We start from the raw sequence: 20456 nt of genomic DNA on the forward strand, positions 1-20456 counted from the left end.
CCGGGTCTCAAGGCTGAACTGCAGTATGGCTTGGGTCTGGACTAGAGAATACCTGATTGAGTAATACAAGAATTATACAGAATTTATTTTGGTGCTGATTGCTTTATTGCCAAGCGCCAAGCAGACCAGAGAAAGCAAATTACACGACATAGTGCAACTTCTCTTGCCTTGCGAATCCATGGCCTCCGATCGTACTACATCAAGCAGCACGAATCTTAAGGCTGTGGTCTCCCGATCGTTCGGGAATACTCGAGACCCCAATCGATCTCTCCGGATCCTTCTAAACCCAGTTCAGCATCCCCTCCCCCAAGAAAGCTTTCCCGCTCCTCCTATACAAAACCCCCCACCATTTCCCACCCCTTCTCGCTCACCACAAGAATCCAAAATCATCACCGCAGAGAGAGAGAGAAGAGAGGGAGAGAAGAGAGAGAGAGACAGGAGAAAGAGAGAAGAGAGACCATGGCCTCCGCCGTCGCTTGCAAGGGCAAGGATATCGCGCCGGCCGGACGCCTCAAGTCCGGTACTCCCTTGGCCTTCTGCTCGCTCGACTCCCCCGCCGTCACCGCCACCCGCCGCCCGTACAACACCCAGGCCAAGGAGGTCAGTCGCTACGACGACGACGACGACTACAGCGCCCGCGACCTCGTCATCCCCAGCTTCTTCTCGCAGGGTATGCTGTGCTTCCCCATCGGTGGTTCCCCGTTTCTTTGCGTTCGTTCCGAAGCATCTAACATCGTGAGTCAAATCAGTGTTCTGATCTGCTTTTGCCGTCCTTGATGTTGATTCTGCAGACGTGCTCCACCCGCTCGGCGCGCCGACCAGCATGGCCCGTCTGCTGTCTCTCATGGAGGACGTCGCATCTCAGACCGGCCACTCCTCCACTGCTGGTGCTGGGGCGTCGCGGCTCGGACGGTGGGTGGCCAAGGAGGACGACGACGCGTTGTACCTCAAGGTGCCGATGCCGGGGCTGACCAAGGAGCACGTGAAGGTGCGCGCGGACAAGAACATCCTGATGATCAAGGGCGAGGGCGAGAAGCAGCCCTGGGACGGCGACGACGACTCCGCGGTGCCGAGGTACAACCGCCGCATCGAGATGCCCGCTGCTGACGCGTACAAGATGGACAAGATCAAGGCCGAGATGAAGAATGGCGTGCTCTGGGTCACCCTGCTCAAGGTCAAGGAGGAGGAGCGCAAGGACGTCTTCCATGTCAAGGTCGAGTAGGAAGAGCTCATGGAGGATGGCCGGCGCGAGAGTGTGAGAGACGCCTTGTTGATGTGGTCATGTTTGGTGTCTTTCTTCCTTGTTTTGCTTCGTTGATTGTCTTGGATCGAGTAGGCGAAGTTGGCCGCGAACTCTGTCAGTTTCCTCTAGTTCGGCGTATGATGAACTTGCTTTGGCCGTGAAACTGGTCATGAAATTCTGTTGATTTTCTCAAGTTTGGCATCTGATGAACTGATTTGGTGGTGAAATTGGTCATGAAGCCTTGTTTTCTCAAGACTAAATTTGTGGTGAAATCGATCATGAACTGTGTTGATTGTCTGAAGTTTGGCTTGATGAACGACTTTGATTGTCTTAAGCTAGTCTCGCTTGTCTATCTTTTCTCGTCCTTGATCTGTATTGCTTTAAGCTTTCTGTAAAAAGCTGGGCATTCATGCCTACTCTCTGAAAATTTGACTGATCTCCTCGAGTTTGACGTCATGGAGTTGGTGAACGGGCAGTTACTGGTTGATGATTTTTGCTTGCTGTTACGTGGTGTTTTTTTTTTAAATTCTGTTACGTGGTGTTTATCTTCTGTGTTACTTTGTCAGAACAGTAACTGTTCGTGTTTGTGGTTGTAGGACAGTAACGGAATTTCAGTATGCAGGACGAAATTGGTAAGAACTCTGTTGATTTCCTCAGTTCGACGTGATGAACTGAATTAGTGGTGAAGGGGGCAGTTACTCATGGTTGTTGCTTGCTGTTCCGTGAAAATTTCGTTTTGTGTTTATCCTCTGTGTTTACCTGTAAGAACAGTAGCTGTTTCAGTTTGTAGGTATAGTATTCTTGCGAACAGCCATATGATTGTTTATCTCATGCTTTGTGATTTTCTTGGTGACAAACACAATCGGAATAGATTGTTTGCCTCATGCTTTGTGATTTTCTTGGTGACATACAAAATGGAATTGCAGTATGCACAACGAAAAGCAATACAATACACACAAGAAATTGGCACTTTTACTCTGTGAAATACACTTATGTTCCTGGTTGTATATGCACCCTATATGGGGATTTTTTTTAATATTTTAATAAAAAGTCAAAATAGATAAGAACTATTTTGACAAAACACTTGACTTACTTTTGCACTAGTATATAAATTTTCACGAAAAAAACAAAAGTTGACCTCACAGCAAAAAAAGACAAAAATTATTTGCTATTATAGGTAACTATTCACACTATTTTAGCCAAAAATTTGTCTTTTTTGAAAAGAAGTCAATGGGAGATTTTTGTGTGTGGATTTTTTCTCACGAGTACAATAGAAGGTCAAGTTTATTTCAAAAATATTTTTTAGGAATTTTTAACTTTTTGTTGAATTACTAATTTTTCCCATATAGGGTGTAGATGTCCCCATAGACCACAAATCCGCCTCCCTTTTACTCTATACTTGGTTCAGTCACACCAATTGGTTTTATCTTTGGCTTTCGGTGCTGCATTTTTTTTTCCTTTACTGATTTTAACAGTTTTGGTGGTCAAATTGGTCATGAACTTTACTGATTTCCTCGAGTTTTGCCTGATGAACTACTTTTGATTGTCTTAAGCTACTTTCGCCTGTCTATCTTTCCTCTTTCTTGATCTCTATTGCTTTAAGCTTTCTGTAAAAAGCTGGGCATTCATGCCTATCCTCTAGTTTGACGTCATGGAGTTGGTGAACGGGCAGTTACGGGTCGATGATTTTTGCATGCTGTCCCGTGATTATTTTGTGCTTATCCTTGAGTTTGACTTCGTGTAAGAACTGCATCTGTTCCAGTTTGTGCTTACGGGTTCTTGCGTGAACAGTCCCATGAGATAGGTGTTTCTTTGTTTTGGTGGTTCCTGAATGTTTTGTGTTTATCCTACAGTATGTGTTTACTTCTTTATATTATCAACTGTACTTTGGTGGAGAAGTTGATCCTTAAGTCTTAACTCTGTCGATTTTCCAACAAGAATAAAAACGTATGATGAACTACTTTGTTGGTGAAAATTCGTGATTAAACTTTGTTGATTTCCTCTAGTTTGAGGTAATTAACTGATTTGGTAGTGAAACTGGTCCTGAGCTTATTTTTTAGAAATGGTCAAGAATTTGTTGATTTCCTGAAGTGTGACGTGATTACTTGATTTGTGGTGAATGTATTGTTTGTTACGTCGTGTTGATCTTCTGTGTTACTTTGTCAGAACAGCCATATAAGACATGACAAATGGAACGGAAATTCAATATGCCCGATGAAATTGATCAAGAACTCTGTTGATTTCCTCAGTCCGACGTGATGAACTGATTTAGTGGTGAATGGGCATGAATGCAGAGTACCGATGTATGGTTGTTGCTTGCTGTTCCGTGAAATTTTTGTGTTTAGCCTCTGTGTTTACCTGTAAGAACAGTAGCTGTTTCATCAGTTTGTAGGTGTAGTATTCTTGGGAACAGCCATATGAGATGGCCGTTTGTCTATCTCATTCTTTCTGATTTTCTTGGTGACAAACACAAACGGGGTAGATTGTTTGTCTCATGCTCTGTGGTTTTCTTGGTGTCAAACAAAATAGGATTGCAGTATGCACGAAGAAAAAGCAATAGGCAATACACAGAAGAAATTGGCACTTCTACTCTTCTATACTTACTTCAGTCCCACCAATTGATTTTATCTTTGGCTTTTGGCGCTGCATTTTTCCCCCTTTTCTATTAGATTGAAGTCCAGCGGCAAAGGTCTTGATATTCATTAATTAGGATAGAAAAAATACTGTACATGATTTTTTCTTTTTTTTTTGTTTTGGGGGGGGGGGGGGGGGGGGGGGGTGACTACACGCTCAAAACAAGGTGGCTAGCACCCGCCAAAACCCAAAGTTCCGCATCGACAACAATTTACCACATGATCGCCTAGAGAGGGCGTGACAGGTACTGAAAAATTATACAATTATGCTCACGCTAGATCTCCCAAAAAGGCATGGCGATTCCAGAGGCGATGAGCCAGGAGGAGGTTGAACGCCCATCCGGTCGCATCAGGCAGTTCCGTCAAGCGAACCCAAGCAACTAGGGTGATGTTCGGGTATCTAGTAGCCGCTACAAACTCTTGCCAGATCATGGGCCAACAAGGACAATGACCAGAAAGGTGCATGGGGTCTCGAGGTTCCTATTGCAGGTCATGCAAAAATAAGCATTAGGAATACCATGCCGTTGAACAACTGAAAATGATCCAAAGTGGACAGACGACGGTGGAGCTGCAACCACATGAAGAAGCGACATTTGGGAAGGGGAGGGGTCTTCCCAGCAAACCTCAATGGCAAGGGTGCCAAATCCATGAACTGTCGCTTGTAGGCCGAGGAGGTACTGAAGTTCCACGAGATGGGCCCGGTAGCGGAGCTAGCTCACTGGGTCAGGGTGGCCAACACTGAGAACTGCCCATATTATTTTATCATTTTTTTCAACCTTGCAACCCAGGTTGGGTGGTGGCCCACCCCTCCACCCCCTAGCTCCACCACTGGCTGGACCTCCAGCGGAAGATGCCGGCATGATCCGGGCGAAGAATGAAGGAGATTGTAACACCTTGAAATTTGGCCCTTCTTTTTCAAGATCAAGTTGGAGTTTCTTTTCTGAGATTTGGTTTGGATCTTTTTTGCACTGATTTTCTTGCACTTGACCAAATCAAAAACATAACTCACATAACATACTTTCGTCATCACCAACCCTAACCATCTGACCTAGCTACTTCACCCAAGTTTTTCTTTTTCTAAAAAAGTGAGCTTTTCAAATACCCTTGAGTTGTGAAGTAACTAATTTTTCTCTTGCTCTAAAATTCCCAATAAATTTGTATAAATTATTTGGGTCCAGCTAAACTAGAAATGCCACTAACCCACCCAGGAGCTTTTTCTTTTGAGCACACCCTCTTCTTTCAGTTTCTGGACTCGATCCTGAGTTGTACAGCAAGTACCTTGCATATGGGTCCAAACTGCCTGAAAATTGACCCCTAGACATCACCCACAAACACACCCTTACCTAGTTTGCTTTGTAGCTGCCGTCAAAGTTTGCCATAGCAAACTGTTTGGGCTTGCAGAATGCAGTTCAGTGCACCTGGGGACACATGGCGACCACTCCAAGGACCTACTCTGCACGCCTCACACGTTAGACACGGTGCTAAGCACCAAAAATGAGCCAGGGCCCTCGGCATCGTGGTGATCACGCGTGACCCGACGGCTTTGTCGCGTTCCGCCGTCCCCTGCTCGCCATCACTCACAGGAGGCCACACGCAACTCTCTGCAAACCCCCTCGACGCCCTATGACCAGGCCCCCTAGATTTGCGGGAAGACGCGGCGCTGCTCACCTATGATGCGCCGCAGTCATCGTATTCCTCCACAACCCGGACGACCCGGCCACAAGCTCGCAAGCGCTCACCAGGACCCCCCCCCCCCGGCCCTCACTAAGGCCTGGCAGAGGCCAGGGGCACCACAACTCGTCCGAGCTTATCCGCGGCAGCGCCATGGCCACAACAACCATGCCACGGCTATAAAGGCCCCCCGGCTCACTCTTCACTCGCATCATGTCCTCCCCTCTCTCACATGTCACATAGGAAATCGAGCACGGCCAGGATGGCCTGCCGTCGCAGAATCGATCGGAGCTATGTCGCTCAGGCACCCTCGTCGGCAAAGTGTTTCCCACTACCCCCGACTGTCGTGCTAAATCCGGCATATCTTGTTCTAGGGGTCCTAAGCTAGGTGTCTTGGAGCGATGGTAACATGGTCACAAGATTCTACCCAGGTTTGGGCTCTCTAGAAGAGGTAATACCCTACGCCCTATTTTTGATTGTATTGATATGGGGATAATACAGTGTATAGGTATCTACCTCGAGATTTTTCTAATGAATGAGATTCTCTATTGACCAGCCTAGCCTCGGCTTATAGAATGCTTCGGAGGCTTAGGGTTTGGAAGAGTCCTCGTCTTGTGCATCAAGTCTTGTGGAATCTTCCTTGTATGTGTCATGGGCTACCCGAGGAGGCCCATTAGTGAACCGCCATGGGGGTCCTCGGCCCGACCCACCTGGTCGGGAGACAATGTGGTGAGTACTGCTACTTGTGAGCTATGTTGGGATTTTCCCCGAAGAGGAAGGGTGAAGCAATATAATAGCTGATAAGTATTTCCCTCTGTGAGAACCAAGGTTATCGAACCAATAGGAGAACCACACAAATCTTAATGAACAATACCTGCATACACAAGAGCAAATACTTGCACCCAGCGCGGGCAAGAGGGTTGTCAATCCCCTTGAACTCGTTATTTGCAAGGATGAAATCTAGTAGTGGTAGATGGATAAATTGCAAAACAAAAGAAAAGTAAATAAATTGCAGCAAGGTATTTCTGGTTTTAGTAATATGATAAAGATAGACCCGGGGCCATAGTTTTCACTAGAGGCTTATCTCTCGAATAAATATCATACGGTGGGTAGACAAATTACAGTTGGGCAATTGATAGAAAAACGCATAGTTATGACATTATTCATGGCAGTGATCATGTATATAGGCATCACGTCCGTGACAAATAGACCGACTCATTGCTGCATCTACTACTATTACTCCACTTCGAGAGCACTTCTATGCTTGCCTCTCTACATACTAAGTTCATGACAAACAGAGTTATGCACGAGGTATGGTGACATGATGTAGTCAGAATAAAACAAAGAAATATGATTGAACCCCATCGTTTTACCCTTAATGAAAAAAATACAAATAAAAGACCCGCTAGCCTTTCTGTCACTGGGTGAGGACACCGCAAGATTGAACCCATCACAAATCACCTCTCCTACTGAAGATAAATTAATCTAGTTGGTCAAACCATACGGATAAATCGGAGAGAAATACAAAGCAATAATAATCATGCATAATAAAGTGTAGAAAATACTCAATTACTTTCAATGAATAATCTGATCATAAATCCACAATTCGATCATAAACCCATAATTCATCAGATCACAACAAACACACCGCAAAAGAAAATTACATCGGATTGAAGTCCAAGAAGATCGAGGAGAGCATTATATTGAAGATCAGAGAGAAACAAGAAGCCATCTAGCTACTAGCTATGGACCCGTTGGTCTATGGTAAACTACTCACACATCATTAAAGGTGTAGCAAGGATGATGTAGAAGCCCTCCGCGATCGATTCCCCCTCCGGCAGAGTACCGGAAAAGGCCTCCAGATGGGATCGCAGAAGAACAGAAGCTTGTGGTGGCGGGAAAAGTGTTCCAGATGGCTCTGTGTTGGTTTGGGAATATTTGAGAATTTATAGAGGTGGAATTAGGTCAAACGGAGCTACGTGGGACCAACGAGCTCAGGGACCCCCCAATGGGGCGCGTCGGGTGAGCTCGTCGCTCTCCTGTAGATTTTCTAGCCTTCCCCCGAACGTTGTAGTGTCACTTCTGGTCCAGAAAAAATCATCGTAAAGTTTCATCATGTTTGGACTCAGTTTGTATTAACTTTCTGAAAAGCCAAAAAAAAGTAAGAAACAACAACTGACACCGGGCACTAAGTTAATAGGTTAGTCCCAAAAAATTATTTTATTTTGTATTGATATGGCGAATAGCTTAGGCCAGAGACGGCGGGGTGACTCGGTCCCGTTCCATGAGTCTCGAAAAATCGATGCGCTTTCCTCATCCATTGTCGATCTTGGTCACAGGAGCAAAAATGTCTTGGTCTTGGGGAGCGGGGCAAGTCCATACCATGACAGGGTAAGTTGACTGTCGTCTAAGTTGTAGCCTAGCTGAAATGTTTCAGACTTGCATGCCACGCCCGTGCTGAAGCTTGTGCGTGCATATATGTTGTTTTTTATTTTAAGACGAGAGAAGAAATGACAATGGGTTTTAGGTCGAGCTCGTTGCAATGCTTTATACAGAGGAAGACCTTTCATAAAGACTGTAACCCTTTGAATCACTGCATATCTCTATTAGATTTGACTGTAGAAGATTAATTGTGAAGCGATATGCAACACCATTCACATAGGGAGAGTCTCCTTTTCTTGCATATTTGAATGCTTGTATGGCTTCCCAATGAACAGGGAAAGAGAGAACACTTTTTTTGTATGGATGATTGGCTATGATTGCTTCAGGAGGTTGCCTGGCTATCAGAGAGCGAGACTGAACAATGAATGGATAGTGCCACATGGCACACAGTCTTGTGCGGAGCTGCGCATCAGCCATGAACACATCTTTCAAAAAATTATTGCCGGCATTCATTGTACAATGCATATGCGGAAAATCAATTGATAGTGAGTATTTCAATAATGCAAGTAGTTAAAAGGAAACATTAATATTGATTAGGAGAGTGGCCTAATTTACGATCTAAACGTGTATAAAACTTGATCTAAAAGCTGATAGTTTCATTCTATATGCCTTTTTCCTGTCACAACATGGCAAATATTATAGTAAACAACAGAAATAATCATTTTAAATAGGAAAAAGGTTAAATTTTGTGTACAAAGTTTGCATATGCGGGAGATGACTATGTTGAGTTCAAAATAATTAATTGTAGCATTCATGAACTGAGAAATGGTGCCTAGGGATGTTGAGGTCCACAGAAATTGCCATGAACGCGCATGAGGTTGGACGTGGCTTGGGCTTGATGCAACAATGGTTTGATGAAAAGCTTGAACCCCGCATGCTCAATAGGGTTTGCCCCAATGGCCGCATTGCGGAGCTCTGGGAGGCTAAAACACCATCAAGAAATCCTCCCGGTGGAAACAATGAACCGAGAACTGATTCCTAGGGATTTTCAGCCACACAAAAATCGCCTCGCCTGCCTTGGAGCATGAGACCGGCGGCCTTGCACCAACCACATAAACCACACCGTGAGCCGAAGTCCATGCTCCATGTCCAACCCATCACTGGTGAGTGGTGGAGGATACAGATCTCACTCCGGCCTACCAGTGAAGATTTCCATGTCCGCATGGGAGGGATCTTGGGCGGAACTGGGGAGGACAGCGCCACCGGTGCCTCCTGCCTAGGCTCCAACATAACCCTGCCCATGAGCCTGATTGACAGTGAGGCCGGAGCACCGCTAGACATCTTGGCTAACGCTGCCCAACGGATCTCCCCCTCAGGAACCAGGCTCCTAGATCTCTTGCGTTGGGACGAACCATGGCCCACGATGCCGCAACGGATGCACAAGGGATAAAAGGTGCAATCCAACTCGGTATGCCCCTCCCGAAAGCACTGGAAGTAGAGGCCAAAAAGCTCCGATGTAACTTTCCTGGCGCTCCTGGGAGGAAGCGGATGAGCGTTTCCCCACCGAGCTAGCCTCCTGCTAGTGCCGTAGCGCTCGACGCCCTAGGTGACGCAACACCTTCTAAGGATGAGCGGGAGGAGCTAGGTGAATCTGAGAAGCCTAGACCCGAGACCACCGGCTGTTCACGTGGAAAGGTTGTAGAACCGACGTCAGGCTGGTCGAGCCAGAGGCCATGGGAGCCAAGGGGGATTGAAGGTAGACATACTTGGTGTTTTCTTAAAAAAGGTACCACAATATCTGGCGGACGTCAAAACGGAAGGCACCCACGAGCGAACAATTCGTTCGCTGGGACGGGGATGATCAAGCAAACTATTTAGGTAGCTATATACGGGTGTTTCCCTGAGACCCCCAAGTTGGCCAGATAATTATGGTCCAGAAACAAGGGTTGTGCCAAATATTTGATAATTTTAGAAAAATTGCCATCAACCAAAATTGAAATATGATCTTATATAGAAAAAGGCATAGACAACATAATTTACAAAATGCAAACAAAAAAGCCATGGTAGCATACCAGAAAAATAGTTACATGGCGAAAAGGCCATAGTAAATTATAAAAATAAAAAAAAATTGTGGTCCAAATTGCAGACAGAGAACATTATGCATGGCAAATTTGCATATTAATTAAAAGAAAGACATACGCAGAGAACTTTCGATGCTTTATATTTTCATTTTCAAAAACACATAGAAATCACACACAGGAAGTTGTCATGATCCAAAAAATAAATACTATTGCCATGCTCTCAATAATAAAATTTCCATGCTCTAAAATAATAAAATTGCTATCCTCTTAGTAATAAAACTGGCATGTGCGAAAATAGAAAATAAAATTCCAAAATTGCCATGAAAATAATCAATAAAAGTTCTCAAAGCTTGCTATGGTGTAGCATTACAAAAAATAGACTAAAATTGCTATGTTTGGAAGTAAAAAATGTTATGAATTTGTCATGGGACCATGAGAAAAATTTCCTAAGTTTTTCCATGTGTACAAAACAAAATTGACATCTGAAGCATTACGAAAAGGTATTAAAATTTGCCACGTGGCAAGTTAGCTTTTTCTACATATAAATCTGCCATTTTTCTTTTAAAAACTGCCATGTACCAATTTTTTGTGCATATTTTCGCCACCTTGTAAAAGTAAAAAATAAAAAATAAAAGGAGGATCTGGGATTCAATCACAGGTCTCCGGTGGGCGTCTCTGCTTGGTTAGGATAGCGTTCGTGCAACTTTTATGTCCTGCTTACGAGTTTCGAATCTGATGTGGCAGGGCTTCTTGTGCTAAGGTCCGTGCATGTGATCAGGTGGCAGGGTAGAGTGTTAGCTGGATTTGTTACAAATAAGACGTCCCCAATATTATCTTCAAAAAAGAGAGGGTAACCTTGGATTTTGTGGGTCATTATACAAAGGTGGATTGTGTAGCCTCAACACGGTTTTATAGTACGATTACTTCATATTTATTATTTTCGTATGGTTATTTAGGAGCCTTGTATAAGCTGAACATGTAGAGTTTAGCAAACCAAACAGTGTTATTAGGTTGACACTGTATTAGGGCATGTACAATGAAGGCAGCACTATGTAGCTGCCCCATCCGCCATGTAGGTTGAGACCACTGTATAATTTTTCTCTCTCCCAAAGCAGCCATAGCTTGCCCGGACCACACCTCCATCATATTTCTTAGCATCTCTCTTACTTTTTCCTTTACACATGCATCACATCTCTCACAACGTGTTCCTCTTTTTTTCTTTATTTCAACTTTTTGGATGAAGCACCAGTCTCCTCTGTAAGAATCCGTTCCTCTCTTCAAGCACTAGCTTTTTTCCCTCTCTCTTCCACATCACCAGCTTTTTTTATGGAGCAGCAGTCCAACTTGGAGCATTGGCCATGCCCTTAGCTTAAGCAATTGAGCTGTCTATTGCTTCCACCCGAGTCCACCAAACGGTAGGAATTCTTTGCAAAAGTAGTCCAACTTTGAAAAGCAAATCACTCGTGCCCGATGTAGCTGAGCAGATCAAAAGTTAGCAGCACGAATCGTAAAGCTGTGGCCTCCAGATCTTTCTGGAAGGCTCGAGAGCCCAACCGATCTGTCCAGAACCTTCTAAACCCGTTTCCCATCCCCTCCCCAAGAAATCTCCCCCGCTCCCCACTTACAAAAGGCAAATTTGACAAATTTGATCTGTGGACGAAATCAAATCACAGAATGAACTGCCCGTGGAACTATTTCACGCGGCTGACCTTTTTGTGTGACGCCCGACACGAAGGCGCCACACTACATTGTGCAACGCCTCACAGATAGGCGCTACACGCCCTTACAAAAGAGGTAATAGCACCGCAGGTCCTCAAACTTGTCTTGCATGTGATGGTTTGGCCTAAAACTTGCAAAAGTAGATTATTTGGTCCTCCAACTTGTCCTCAAGGTGCAAATTTGGTCCTGGGCCAATCAACAGCCGCCAAGTGGAGCCAGCTCGGCCGAGCTGGTCAGCGCCGAACGTTTTGCATTTTGCCCCCTGCCATTACTCGTTTTCAACCCGCAGGACACCCGCGACCGCCTCCTGCAACTCCAGCACCGCCTGCAGGACCTCCAGGCCGACGACGGCGCCCCCACAGCCACCCCTGCGGACGCGGACGCCACCCTCGGCGAGCTCGCCTCCAACCTCTGACGCGTACGCCGACGCCGACGCCACGATGCGCTGCTCGCGCAGCAGTTCCCGGTCCGCCCCAGATCCCGGGCCCATGCCCTCGACCGCGTCATGGCCGCCGTCCTGGCCATCAAGTTGTTGGAGGAGCACCTCATCCCGCGCTGCGCCGAGTGCCTCGCCAGAGGCAAGGCCCCCGTCCCCGGCAAGACCCCCGACTCCTCCACCTCCTCGCCGGACAGCAGCCCCGACAGGGACGACCCGGACCCGGTCGTGGCCGCCACCGAGGCCCTTGCCAATGTCGACCTCTCCGACGACCCGGACACCACCGCCACCGCCAAGTCCAGCTCCAGAAAGCCCCATCAGGCAGCCAGAGGCGGCGGCGGCGACGTGGGCAAGTCGCTCGACTACATGTACCGCGCGTGCAGGATCGCTCGCCGTGAAGCACATCGACATCGTCGTCTCCGTCCTCTCCCGCTTCATGGAGCCCAAGAAGCTCACCAGCCTCGCCGAGTGATTCGTACGTGAGTCATCTTGCTCTGTTATGTTTCTAGCCATGGAGGATTTACTGCTAGTAGTGCGTAGTGGTTTGGATGAGTGATTTGGGTAGTCGTTTAGCTCAATAGAGGTTCAGATGAGAGATGAGCACTGTGTTCTGTACTTCTGATTGCATTCTGTGGCACCGAATGGTTGTTGCCTAGCTTATCCAGTACGACTTGAATGAATTTTGGTGCGAATTTGGTTGATCTTCTTGTGCTCTGTTCCGACTGTTTGTTCAACTTCTGTTGTTGCTTGTGCTAATTTTTTCATGCATGCATCAGTTACTGTTTAGATGGCTCAATTCACTTCCAGTTTTACTCTGGATCATCCTATGCATATAAGGAATGTTGTTCACTTGTTAGGATTCTGTTTGAAAAGCTTGTGCGTTTGATGATCAGGCACAGGACCGGATGCCACAAACTCACTGCAATGATCATTTCGTTCTTCTATTATGATATACTCCGAAGTACTGCATATTTATGTGTTTTGCACCATGGATTATACAACGTGAATGTTATATAGGATCATGCTAAATTGCTAACTGAATGTCTTTGGCAGTCCCCTTTCGGTTATGGCTCGTGAACTTAATTACGGTGTTCATCTTGTTTCTGATCTGTTAAGGTGTGCATGATTGATCGACTGCATGTTCTGTTTTTGCACCGTGGATCATGTAGGACGAACGTCATTCAGATACAGGATCAGCCTTACTGAAACTCTTTGATATTCCCGTCTTTTCGGTTTTGACTGATGAACTCACCTCGGTTAAATTCTAGCTTATGACAGAAATGTTGGTAGCTGCGCTAAGCTTCAGGATTTTATCAGTACTTAGGATTGATCAACTACAGAACCTGACTAAAGTTACCTTTAATTGTGTCCCATCAAACAGTTTTTGGAGAGTTGGTTGCTGGGCTAAGTTAGTTTCTGTTGGTTGCTAGGCAATTTCCTAGTTGTGTCTGATCAAGCAGTTTTCTAGAGTTGTGCAAATGCAACTTAATGTTGGTCAGGTTCTGTAGAATTATGCACTGATAAACTTGTCATCGTACATGGTCTTTATTTATCGTGTTACCACTCTCGTTTAAATGCATTTGTTTTTGGAGACAAGGCAGTGAAAGGAGGTGCAGAGTAACATGTTTCAGATTACATGCATGTTAAGTACACAAGCCCTACTTTGCATTTTGCCCAGCAACGTTGCCTCTATACCATATTTTAAACTGCTAATTCTGCTGTATATGTCCTTCCTGGGCTCATTAATTTGTGAATCACAGAATATGAGTAGTGTTGTATTCGAGCTCTGAATTTCGTACAGTAGAGCACACACACACATGACACATGTACAAGTAGAGTAATTCGCACCGTCAGACCAACTCAGAAATGGGTTCTTTGTATTTTTCAGTTTGTTCCGGTCATCATTTTGTGTACGTGATGGATCAACTTCTTGTTGTATTTGTGCCCTTCTTTTTTGGTTTTGGTTGACTCGTGAGATTACCTCACTTTTATTCCGTTGTATGCCAGAAAGGTCGGTTGTTCATCGATGCCTCAGTGTTTCAGCATTGGTTCCTCTAGTTTCTGTCAAGTTACTAGGTAGTTTGTATCCTAAAGTTGTGTCTGATTAAGCAGTTTCCCAGAGTTGGTTGATGGGCTAAGAGCCTAAGAGGTTAGGTAGTTTCCTAGTTGAACAATGCAAATGCAACTAGTTTCCTACAGTACTTTTTACTTGCTTGCTGATCGATTTGTTGTCTAGAGTTGAGCATCATTAGTCAGGTTATGTAAAATTCTGTGCTGCTGAACTTGGCGCAGGTGGAGCGGCAGCAGCAGCAGGACGCCGCGGTGCCATTCCTCGTGGGCGGCAATGAGGAGGTCAGCTTCGGGTGCCCCGGCAGCTTCAGGCCACCATCGCCGGGCGCCGGCGTGCTCCCCCTCGTCCACTCCGGCCACAACCTGGGCAGCAGGCGCTCGTCACGATCAAGGCGTCCTGCGGGTTAATTTCCATATATAGCAGGGGGCTGAATGCAAAATGGGGTGCGCTGACCAGCTCGGCCGAGCTGGCTCCACTTGGCGGCTGTTGATTGGCCCAGGACCAAATTTGCACCTTGAGGACAAGTTGGAGGACCAAATAATCTACTTTTGCAAGATTTAGGACCAAACCATCACATGCAAGACAAGTTTGAGGACCTGCGATGCTATTACCTCCTTACAAAACCCCCTCCATTTCGCTCACCACAAGAATCCAAAATCACAGCAGAAGAGAGAGAGAAAGAAGAGCGAGAGAGAGAAAGAAGAGAGGGACCATGGCTTCCGCCGTCGCTTGCAAGGGCAAGGACACCGCGCCGGCCAGACTCCTCAAGTCCGGTGCTCCCGTGGCCTTCTGCTCGCTCGGCTCCCCCGCCGTCACCGCCGCTCGCCGCCCGTACAACACCCAGGCCAAGGAGGTCAGCCGCTACGACGACGACAACGACGACTACAGCGGTCGCGACCTCGTCATCCCCAGCTTCTTCCCGCAGGGTATGCTTTCCTTCCCCACCTGTGGTGCACGGTTTCTTTGCCTTCGTTCTGAAGTATCAACATCGCAGCGTTCTGATCTGCTTTTGGTGTCCTCGGTGTTGATTCTGCAGACGTGCTCGACCCGCTCGGCGCGCCGACCAGCATGGCCCGTCTGCTGTCTCTCATGGAGGACGTCGCAACTCAGACCGGCGGCCTCTCCTCCACTGCTGGTGCTGGGGCGTCACGGCTCGGACGGTGGGTGGCCAAGGAGGACGACGACGCGGTGTACCTCAAGGTGCCGATGCCGGGGCTGACCAAGGAGCACGTGGAGGTGCGCGCGGACAAGAACATCCTGATGATCAAGGGCGAGGACGAGAAGCAGCCCTGGGACGGCGACGACGACTCCAAGGTGCCGAGGTACAACCGCCGCATCGAGATGCCCGCTGCTGACGCGTACAAGATGGACAAGATCAAGGCCGAGATGAAGAATGGCGTGCTCTGGGTCACCCTGCTCAAGGTCAAGGAGGAGGAGCGCAAGGACGTCTTCCACGTCAAGGTCGAGTAGATAGTGCCGTCGTGGTAGTGCTCATGGAGGATGGCGCCTTGTTGATGTGGTCAACTAGTGCACCTCTGCGGAGGCGCCTAGTTGATGCGGCCAAACTTGAGCGCAAGGAGTTTGAGAGACGCCTTGTTGATGTGGTCATGTTTGGTGTCTTTCTTTCTTGTTTTGCTTCGTTGATCGTCTTGGATCAAGTAGGTAGTGGTCTGGTGGTGAACTTGGTCGCGAACTCTGTTAATTTCCTCTAGTTCGGCATATGATGAACTTGCTTTGGTGGTGAAATTGGTCATGAAATTCTGTTTATTTCCTCAAATTTGGCATATGACGAACTGATTTGGTGCTGAAATTGGTCATGAACTTTATTGATTGTCTCAAGTTTGGCCTGATGAACTGCTTTGATTGTCTTGAGCTAGTTTCGCCTGTCTATCATCCCTCGTTTCTTATCTGTATTGCTTTAAGCTTTCTGTAAAAAGCTGGGCATTCATGCCTATCCTCGAGTTTGAAGTCATGAAGTTGGTGAACGGGCAGTTACGGGTTGATGATTTTTGCTTGCTGTTCCGTGATTATTTTGTGCTGAAATTTTTGCTTGTCTGATCTCCTCGAATTTTGTGTGCTTATCCTTGAGTTTAACTTCTTGTAGCAACTGTAATTGTTCCAGTTTGTAGTTGCGTGAACTGTCCAGCATTTGTTTGTTTATGTCCTGCTTCGTTGATTTACTCGAGTATAATGTGATGAATTGATTTGGTCGTTCCCTGAATGTTTTGTGTTTATCCTATGTGCTTACTTCTTGATATTATCAACTGTACTTTGGTGGAGAAGTTGATGCTGAACTCGATTGACTTTTCAGAGGTGATAAATAAAACGCGTATGATGAACTACTTTGCTGGTGAAAATTCGTGATTAAACTTGTTGATTTCCTGAACTTGTTCTTCTGTGTTACTTTGTCAGAACAGTGACTGTTCGTGTTTGTGGTCGTAGCGTTGTCGTGTGAACAGCCATATAAGACATGACAAACGAAATTGGTCAACAACTCTGTTGATTTCCTCAGTTCGACGTGATGAACTGATTTAGTGGTGAATGGGCATGAAAGCAGACAGGCTATGCAGAGTACCGATGGATGGTTGTTGCTTGCTGTTCCCTGAATTTTTTCTATTTATCCTCTATGTTTACCTGTAAGAACAATAGCTGCTTCAGTTTGTAGGTGTGTATTCTTGGAAACAACCATATATGAAATGTTTTTTTTTATAAAGGGTGTTTTATTACCTAAAGAATAACACTACAACTACATAAACAGCTACGTAGTGATACGTAAATTTCCTAATCTAACCTTCTCTCCCCCTGATTTTAATGGGGTGGCCCCTTTCTCTCTCCATCTTCAATCATGACATACCACGTTTAGTGTTACGTACAACACGTAAAAACAATTACGTAGGTATACCATTGCTCTTACTTAAAAGGTTTAAGGATGGCTGTTGTTTATCTCAGGCCAACTCATAAGCATGATCCCAAACGGACGCCCGTTTTGTCTGGATTTTATCCATTTGATGCGACAAAACGGATACATGCGTAAGCGGCCGCCCGGGGTGCTGCCAGGCGGGGCGGAGACGGTGACCATGCCTCGGCATCCACACACAAGGGCGGCATAGAGACATTCTCCATCCATGACCACGACTAGCCCACCAATGTCCCGTTCCAAGCCGCGGCAGTGGGCTCCTCCTCCTCTTCCTTGACCATGGCGTCCAGCTCCAGGATGGTGACATCGCCGGCCGCTGAGAGGGCCATCATCTCTTCGACTTCGAGGCCCTCCAATTGGGCCTCGTCGTGGGTACGAATGGAGTCCCCCATCACCCGCCTCATGAGCTTCGCCTCCTCCTTGGCAGTCATCGGAGGGGTTGGTGGCGGGGACTGCGAGGGGGAGGGCGTGGGCGTCAGGCGGTGAACCCGCGCACGCCCGGAGCGGGTTGAAAGCGCGCGCGCGGCTGGGAGAGTACGACCGAAAAAGTATGACTATAGCCGCAGGGCGTGCTCATCCCGGAACCACGTGTCCCGGAGAGGCAAGTCTACGGTGTACCTGCGGTCATTGACGAGGTCGACTGGAAGGCAGGTGCGGCGACGGTACATCTCCTCGTGGCGAGCGCGGCCACTCAATGGGATCGGTGGCATGGGCACGCGATCTGCCGAGAGGTGACATTTGTTGGGGAGGTGCATGTCGCTCCACGGAAACGGCGTGCCCGTCTCCCAATACCTCTGGTAGATTTCGGCATTCACGTATGACCGTTATCGAGGCGGGGCCGCCGGCGGGGAGATATTGAATGATGCAGGAGGTGGATGAGGGGTGGATTGGCTACTACGGCGGCAGCCGGAGCACGACCTAGCCTCGTGGTCATGCTTCCCCTTGCGGCCGGGGATCCACTCCTAGACCATGGCCGACAGCGAAGAGGTGGAGGGGAGGAGGTGGAAGAGCGGCGGCTGGGGCTAGGGTTTGCTCGTATCGGGGCTCGAGGAGGCATTCGGCTCTGGAAGTGGAAGTCTGTGGACTGGCCGGTCCACGGCTTCCACATTAAAAAGGACGACGAGCGGTTGGATGGGTGGCTAGCAAGTGGGTCTGCCCATGCGTGTGTCGTAAATATGGGTGGTGGGAGGTAGGTGGGTGGTCGAGAGGTGGGAAAAGAGCGGGTTGGTGGGCGTTCGTTCGATGTCCGTCTATACGTAAATCGGGAGCAAGTTTGCTCCGAAAACGGGTCGAGCCGAACACCAAATAGACGGAATTTGAGGATGGAGTCGTGCGTTGGGCTGCCGCATTTGCCCGTTTGGATCAAAACGTACACACGCGGACAAGATGGGGTCGTGCATAGGAGTTGGCCTCATGCTTCCTGGTTTTCTTGGTGACAAACACAATCGGTGGTGGAGCCGCACCCACATGAAGAAGCGACATTGGGGGGGGGGGGGTCTTCCCAGCAAACTGCAATGGCGAGGGTGCCAAATCCATGAACTGTCGCTTGTAGGCTGAGGAAGTAGTGAAGTTCCATGAGCTGGACCTCCAGCAGAAGATGCCGGCATGATCCGGGCAAAGAATGAAGGAGATTGAACACCCTGAAATTTGGCATTTTTTTCAAGATCAAGTTGGAGTTTCCTTTCTGGGATTTGGTTTGGATCTTCTTTGCACTGATTTTCTTGGGCTTGACCAGATCAAAAAGATTACTCATATAACATACTCTGGTTATCACCAACCCTAACCATCTGACCTAGCTACTTCTCCCAAAAATTTCTCAAGAGTTGTTCTTTTTCTAAAAAGGTTTTGAGCTTTCAAAAACCATTGAGTTGAGAAGTAACTAGTTTTTATGTTGCTCTAAAATTCCCAATAAATCTTTCCTACTTATAAAGGTTGGAGTTGGTGGTGAGTTCACACCTTGCGGGAACAACCTTTACTAATAAAAAATGCACGCTTACCCACATGTGGGATTAGCAACCTTCCATGAGACATGAATAAACAAATGCACTTTTAACTCACATGTTGGACCTAAAACAAATTAACAAGTACACTACTATTTTCATGTGAGACCAACACTTGAATGCACAAATAACAAAATGCAAAAATGTGTCTCCACTCAAAATTATGCTCTTAAGTTGTGACCTGGCTCTTCATATTTTTGTTTCGTAGCCACACACATGCATTGTGCTAGTTTGTATAAATTCTCTGGGTTAAACCAACACTAGAAATGCCACTAATCCACCCAAGATCTTTTTATTTTGAGCACACCATCTTTCAGTTTCTGGACCCGATTCTGAGTTAACAGCAAGTACCATGTATATGGTTCCAAAGTGTTTGAAAATTGGTACACTTGTATACACCTTAGTATGTCAACAGCCCTAGACATCACCCACACACCGACCCTTACCTAATTTGCTTTGTAGCTGCTATCAAAGTTTGCTACAGCAGACTGTTTGGGCTTGCCAAATGCAGCTCAATGCACCTGGGGACACACAAAGACCACTCCTACGACCTACTGTGCACGCCTCACACACTAGACACGGTGCTGAGCACCAAAAATGAGCCAGGGCCCTTGGCGTCATGGTGATCACACCGCTGGCATGTAGAGAGCGCGCTCTACACGCTAGTGCGGAACTGACCCGACGGTTTCGTCACTGAAAGTGCAACTATCCCTGGGTGGTTTTGGTAATTACTAACAACATATAGCTCATTGAGCTAATGCTATCTCAAGATAAATATTTCAGGAAAGCTCAATGATTGGCATGGCATGGATTAGGAATGTGGAACCCTCAAAATGCTAAGGACACATGTTGGCTCAAGCTCAAGACTCTACATTTTACTTTTAGTGATCCAAGATCACATTGAGTCCATAGGAAAAGCCAATACTATTAAAAGGGGATGAGGTGTTGCTTAATGAGGTTCTTGCTCAAAATGCTTAGTGATATGTTCCAAAATCCTCAACCACTTTCTCATATCCACATTTTTCCCAAACCAAAAGTCAAACTCGGCCATACCGAAACTTTCTATCTGGCGCCACCAAGTTTTGTCGACATAGCCATTGCCACAAACCCTAGTCACTTCGGTCTCACCAATAGGGATCTCGGTCTCACCGAGATGGGATTGCAAACTCTCTGTTTCCCTTCGTAACGTTTCGGTCTAACCGAGATGAGCGTCGGTCCCACTGAGTTCGCAATGCAAACTCTCTGTTTCCCCTTCGTAACGTTTCGGTCCAACCGAAATGAGCGAATCGGTCCCACCGAGTTT

General features: G+C 46.8%; 2 protein-coding genes and 1 pseudogene across 4 annotated transcripts; all 3 read left to right on the forward strand.

The window, feature by feature from the left end:
• The first annotated feature begins 333 nt into the window (after positions 1 to 333).
• On the forward strand, positions 334 to 1544 carry LOC109780130 (26.2 kDa heat shock protein, mitochondrial). The gene is made up of 2 exons (XM_020338712.4): positions 334 to 670; positions 792 to 1544. Exons 1-2 carry the CDS (start codon positions 460 to 462, stop codon positions 1220 to 1222), a joined length of 642 nt encoding a protein of 213 aa, XP_020194301.1. The 5' UTR covers positions 334 to 459; the 3' UTR covers positions 1223 to 1544.
• A 10609-nt stretch (positions 1545 to 12153) lies between these two features.
• Positions 12154 to 12866, forward strand: LOC109780133 (uncharacterized; annotated as a pseudogene).
• On the forward strand, positions 12510 to 15982 carry LOC109780129 (26.2 kDa heat shock protein, mitochondrial). Of its 3 annotated transcripts, none has more exons than XM_073505313.1 (3): positions 12510 to 12640; positions 14458 to 15162; positions 15273 to 15982. In XM_073505313.1, the coding sequence occupies exons 2-3, from the start codon at positions 14838 to 14840 to the stop codon at positions 15704 to 15706; spliced, it is 759 nt and encodes a 252-aa protein (XP_073361414.1). In that variant the 5' UTR covers positions 12510 to 12640; positions 14458 to 14837; the 3' UTR covers positions 15707 to 15982. The 3 variants fall into 3 exon arrangements, with proteins under 3 accessions (XP_073361414.1, XP_073361413.1, XP_020194300.1); XM_073505312.1 differs by having other exon boundaries at positions 12518 to 12644; XM_020338711.4 differs by lacking the exon at positions 12510 to 12640 and having other exon boundaries at positions 14872 to 15162.
• Positions 15983 to 20456: the final 4474 nt, after the last annotated feature.

The sequence above is a fragment of the Aegilops tauschii genome, chromosome 7, assembly GCF_002575655.3.
Source record: "Aegilops tauschii subsp. strangulata cultivar AL8/78 chromosome 7, Aet v6.0, whole genome shotgun sequence".
NCBI classification, from domain to species: Eukaryota; Viridiplantae; Streptophyta; class Magnoliopsida; order Poales; family Poaceae; genus Aegilops; species Aegilops tauschii.

Excerpts from the sequence above, each read along its gene's own strand:
- LOC109780130 (XM_020338712.4), top strand. The coding sequence starts at position 460 with ATGGCCTCCGCCGTCGCTTGCAAGGGCAAGGATATCGCGCCGGCCGGA. Across the intron at positions 671-791 it reads CCCCAGCTTCTTCTCGCAGG|ACGTGCTCCACCCGCTCGGC; the intron begins GTATGCTGTGCT and ends TTGATTCTGCAG.
- LOC109780129 (XM_073505313.1), top strand. The coding sequence starts at position 14,838 with ATGCTATTACCTCCTTACAAAACCCCCTCCATTTCGCTCACCACAAGA. Across the intron at positions 15,163-15,272 it reads CCCCAGCTTCTTCCCGCAGG|ACGTGCTCGACCCGCTCGGC; the intron begins GTATGCTTTCCT and ends TTGATTCTGCAG.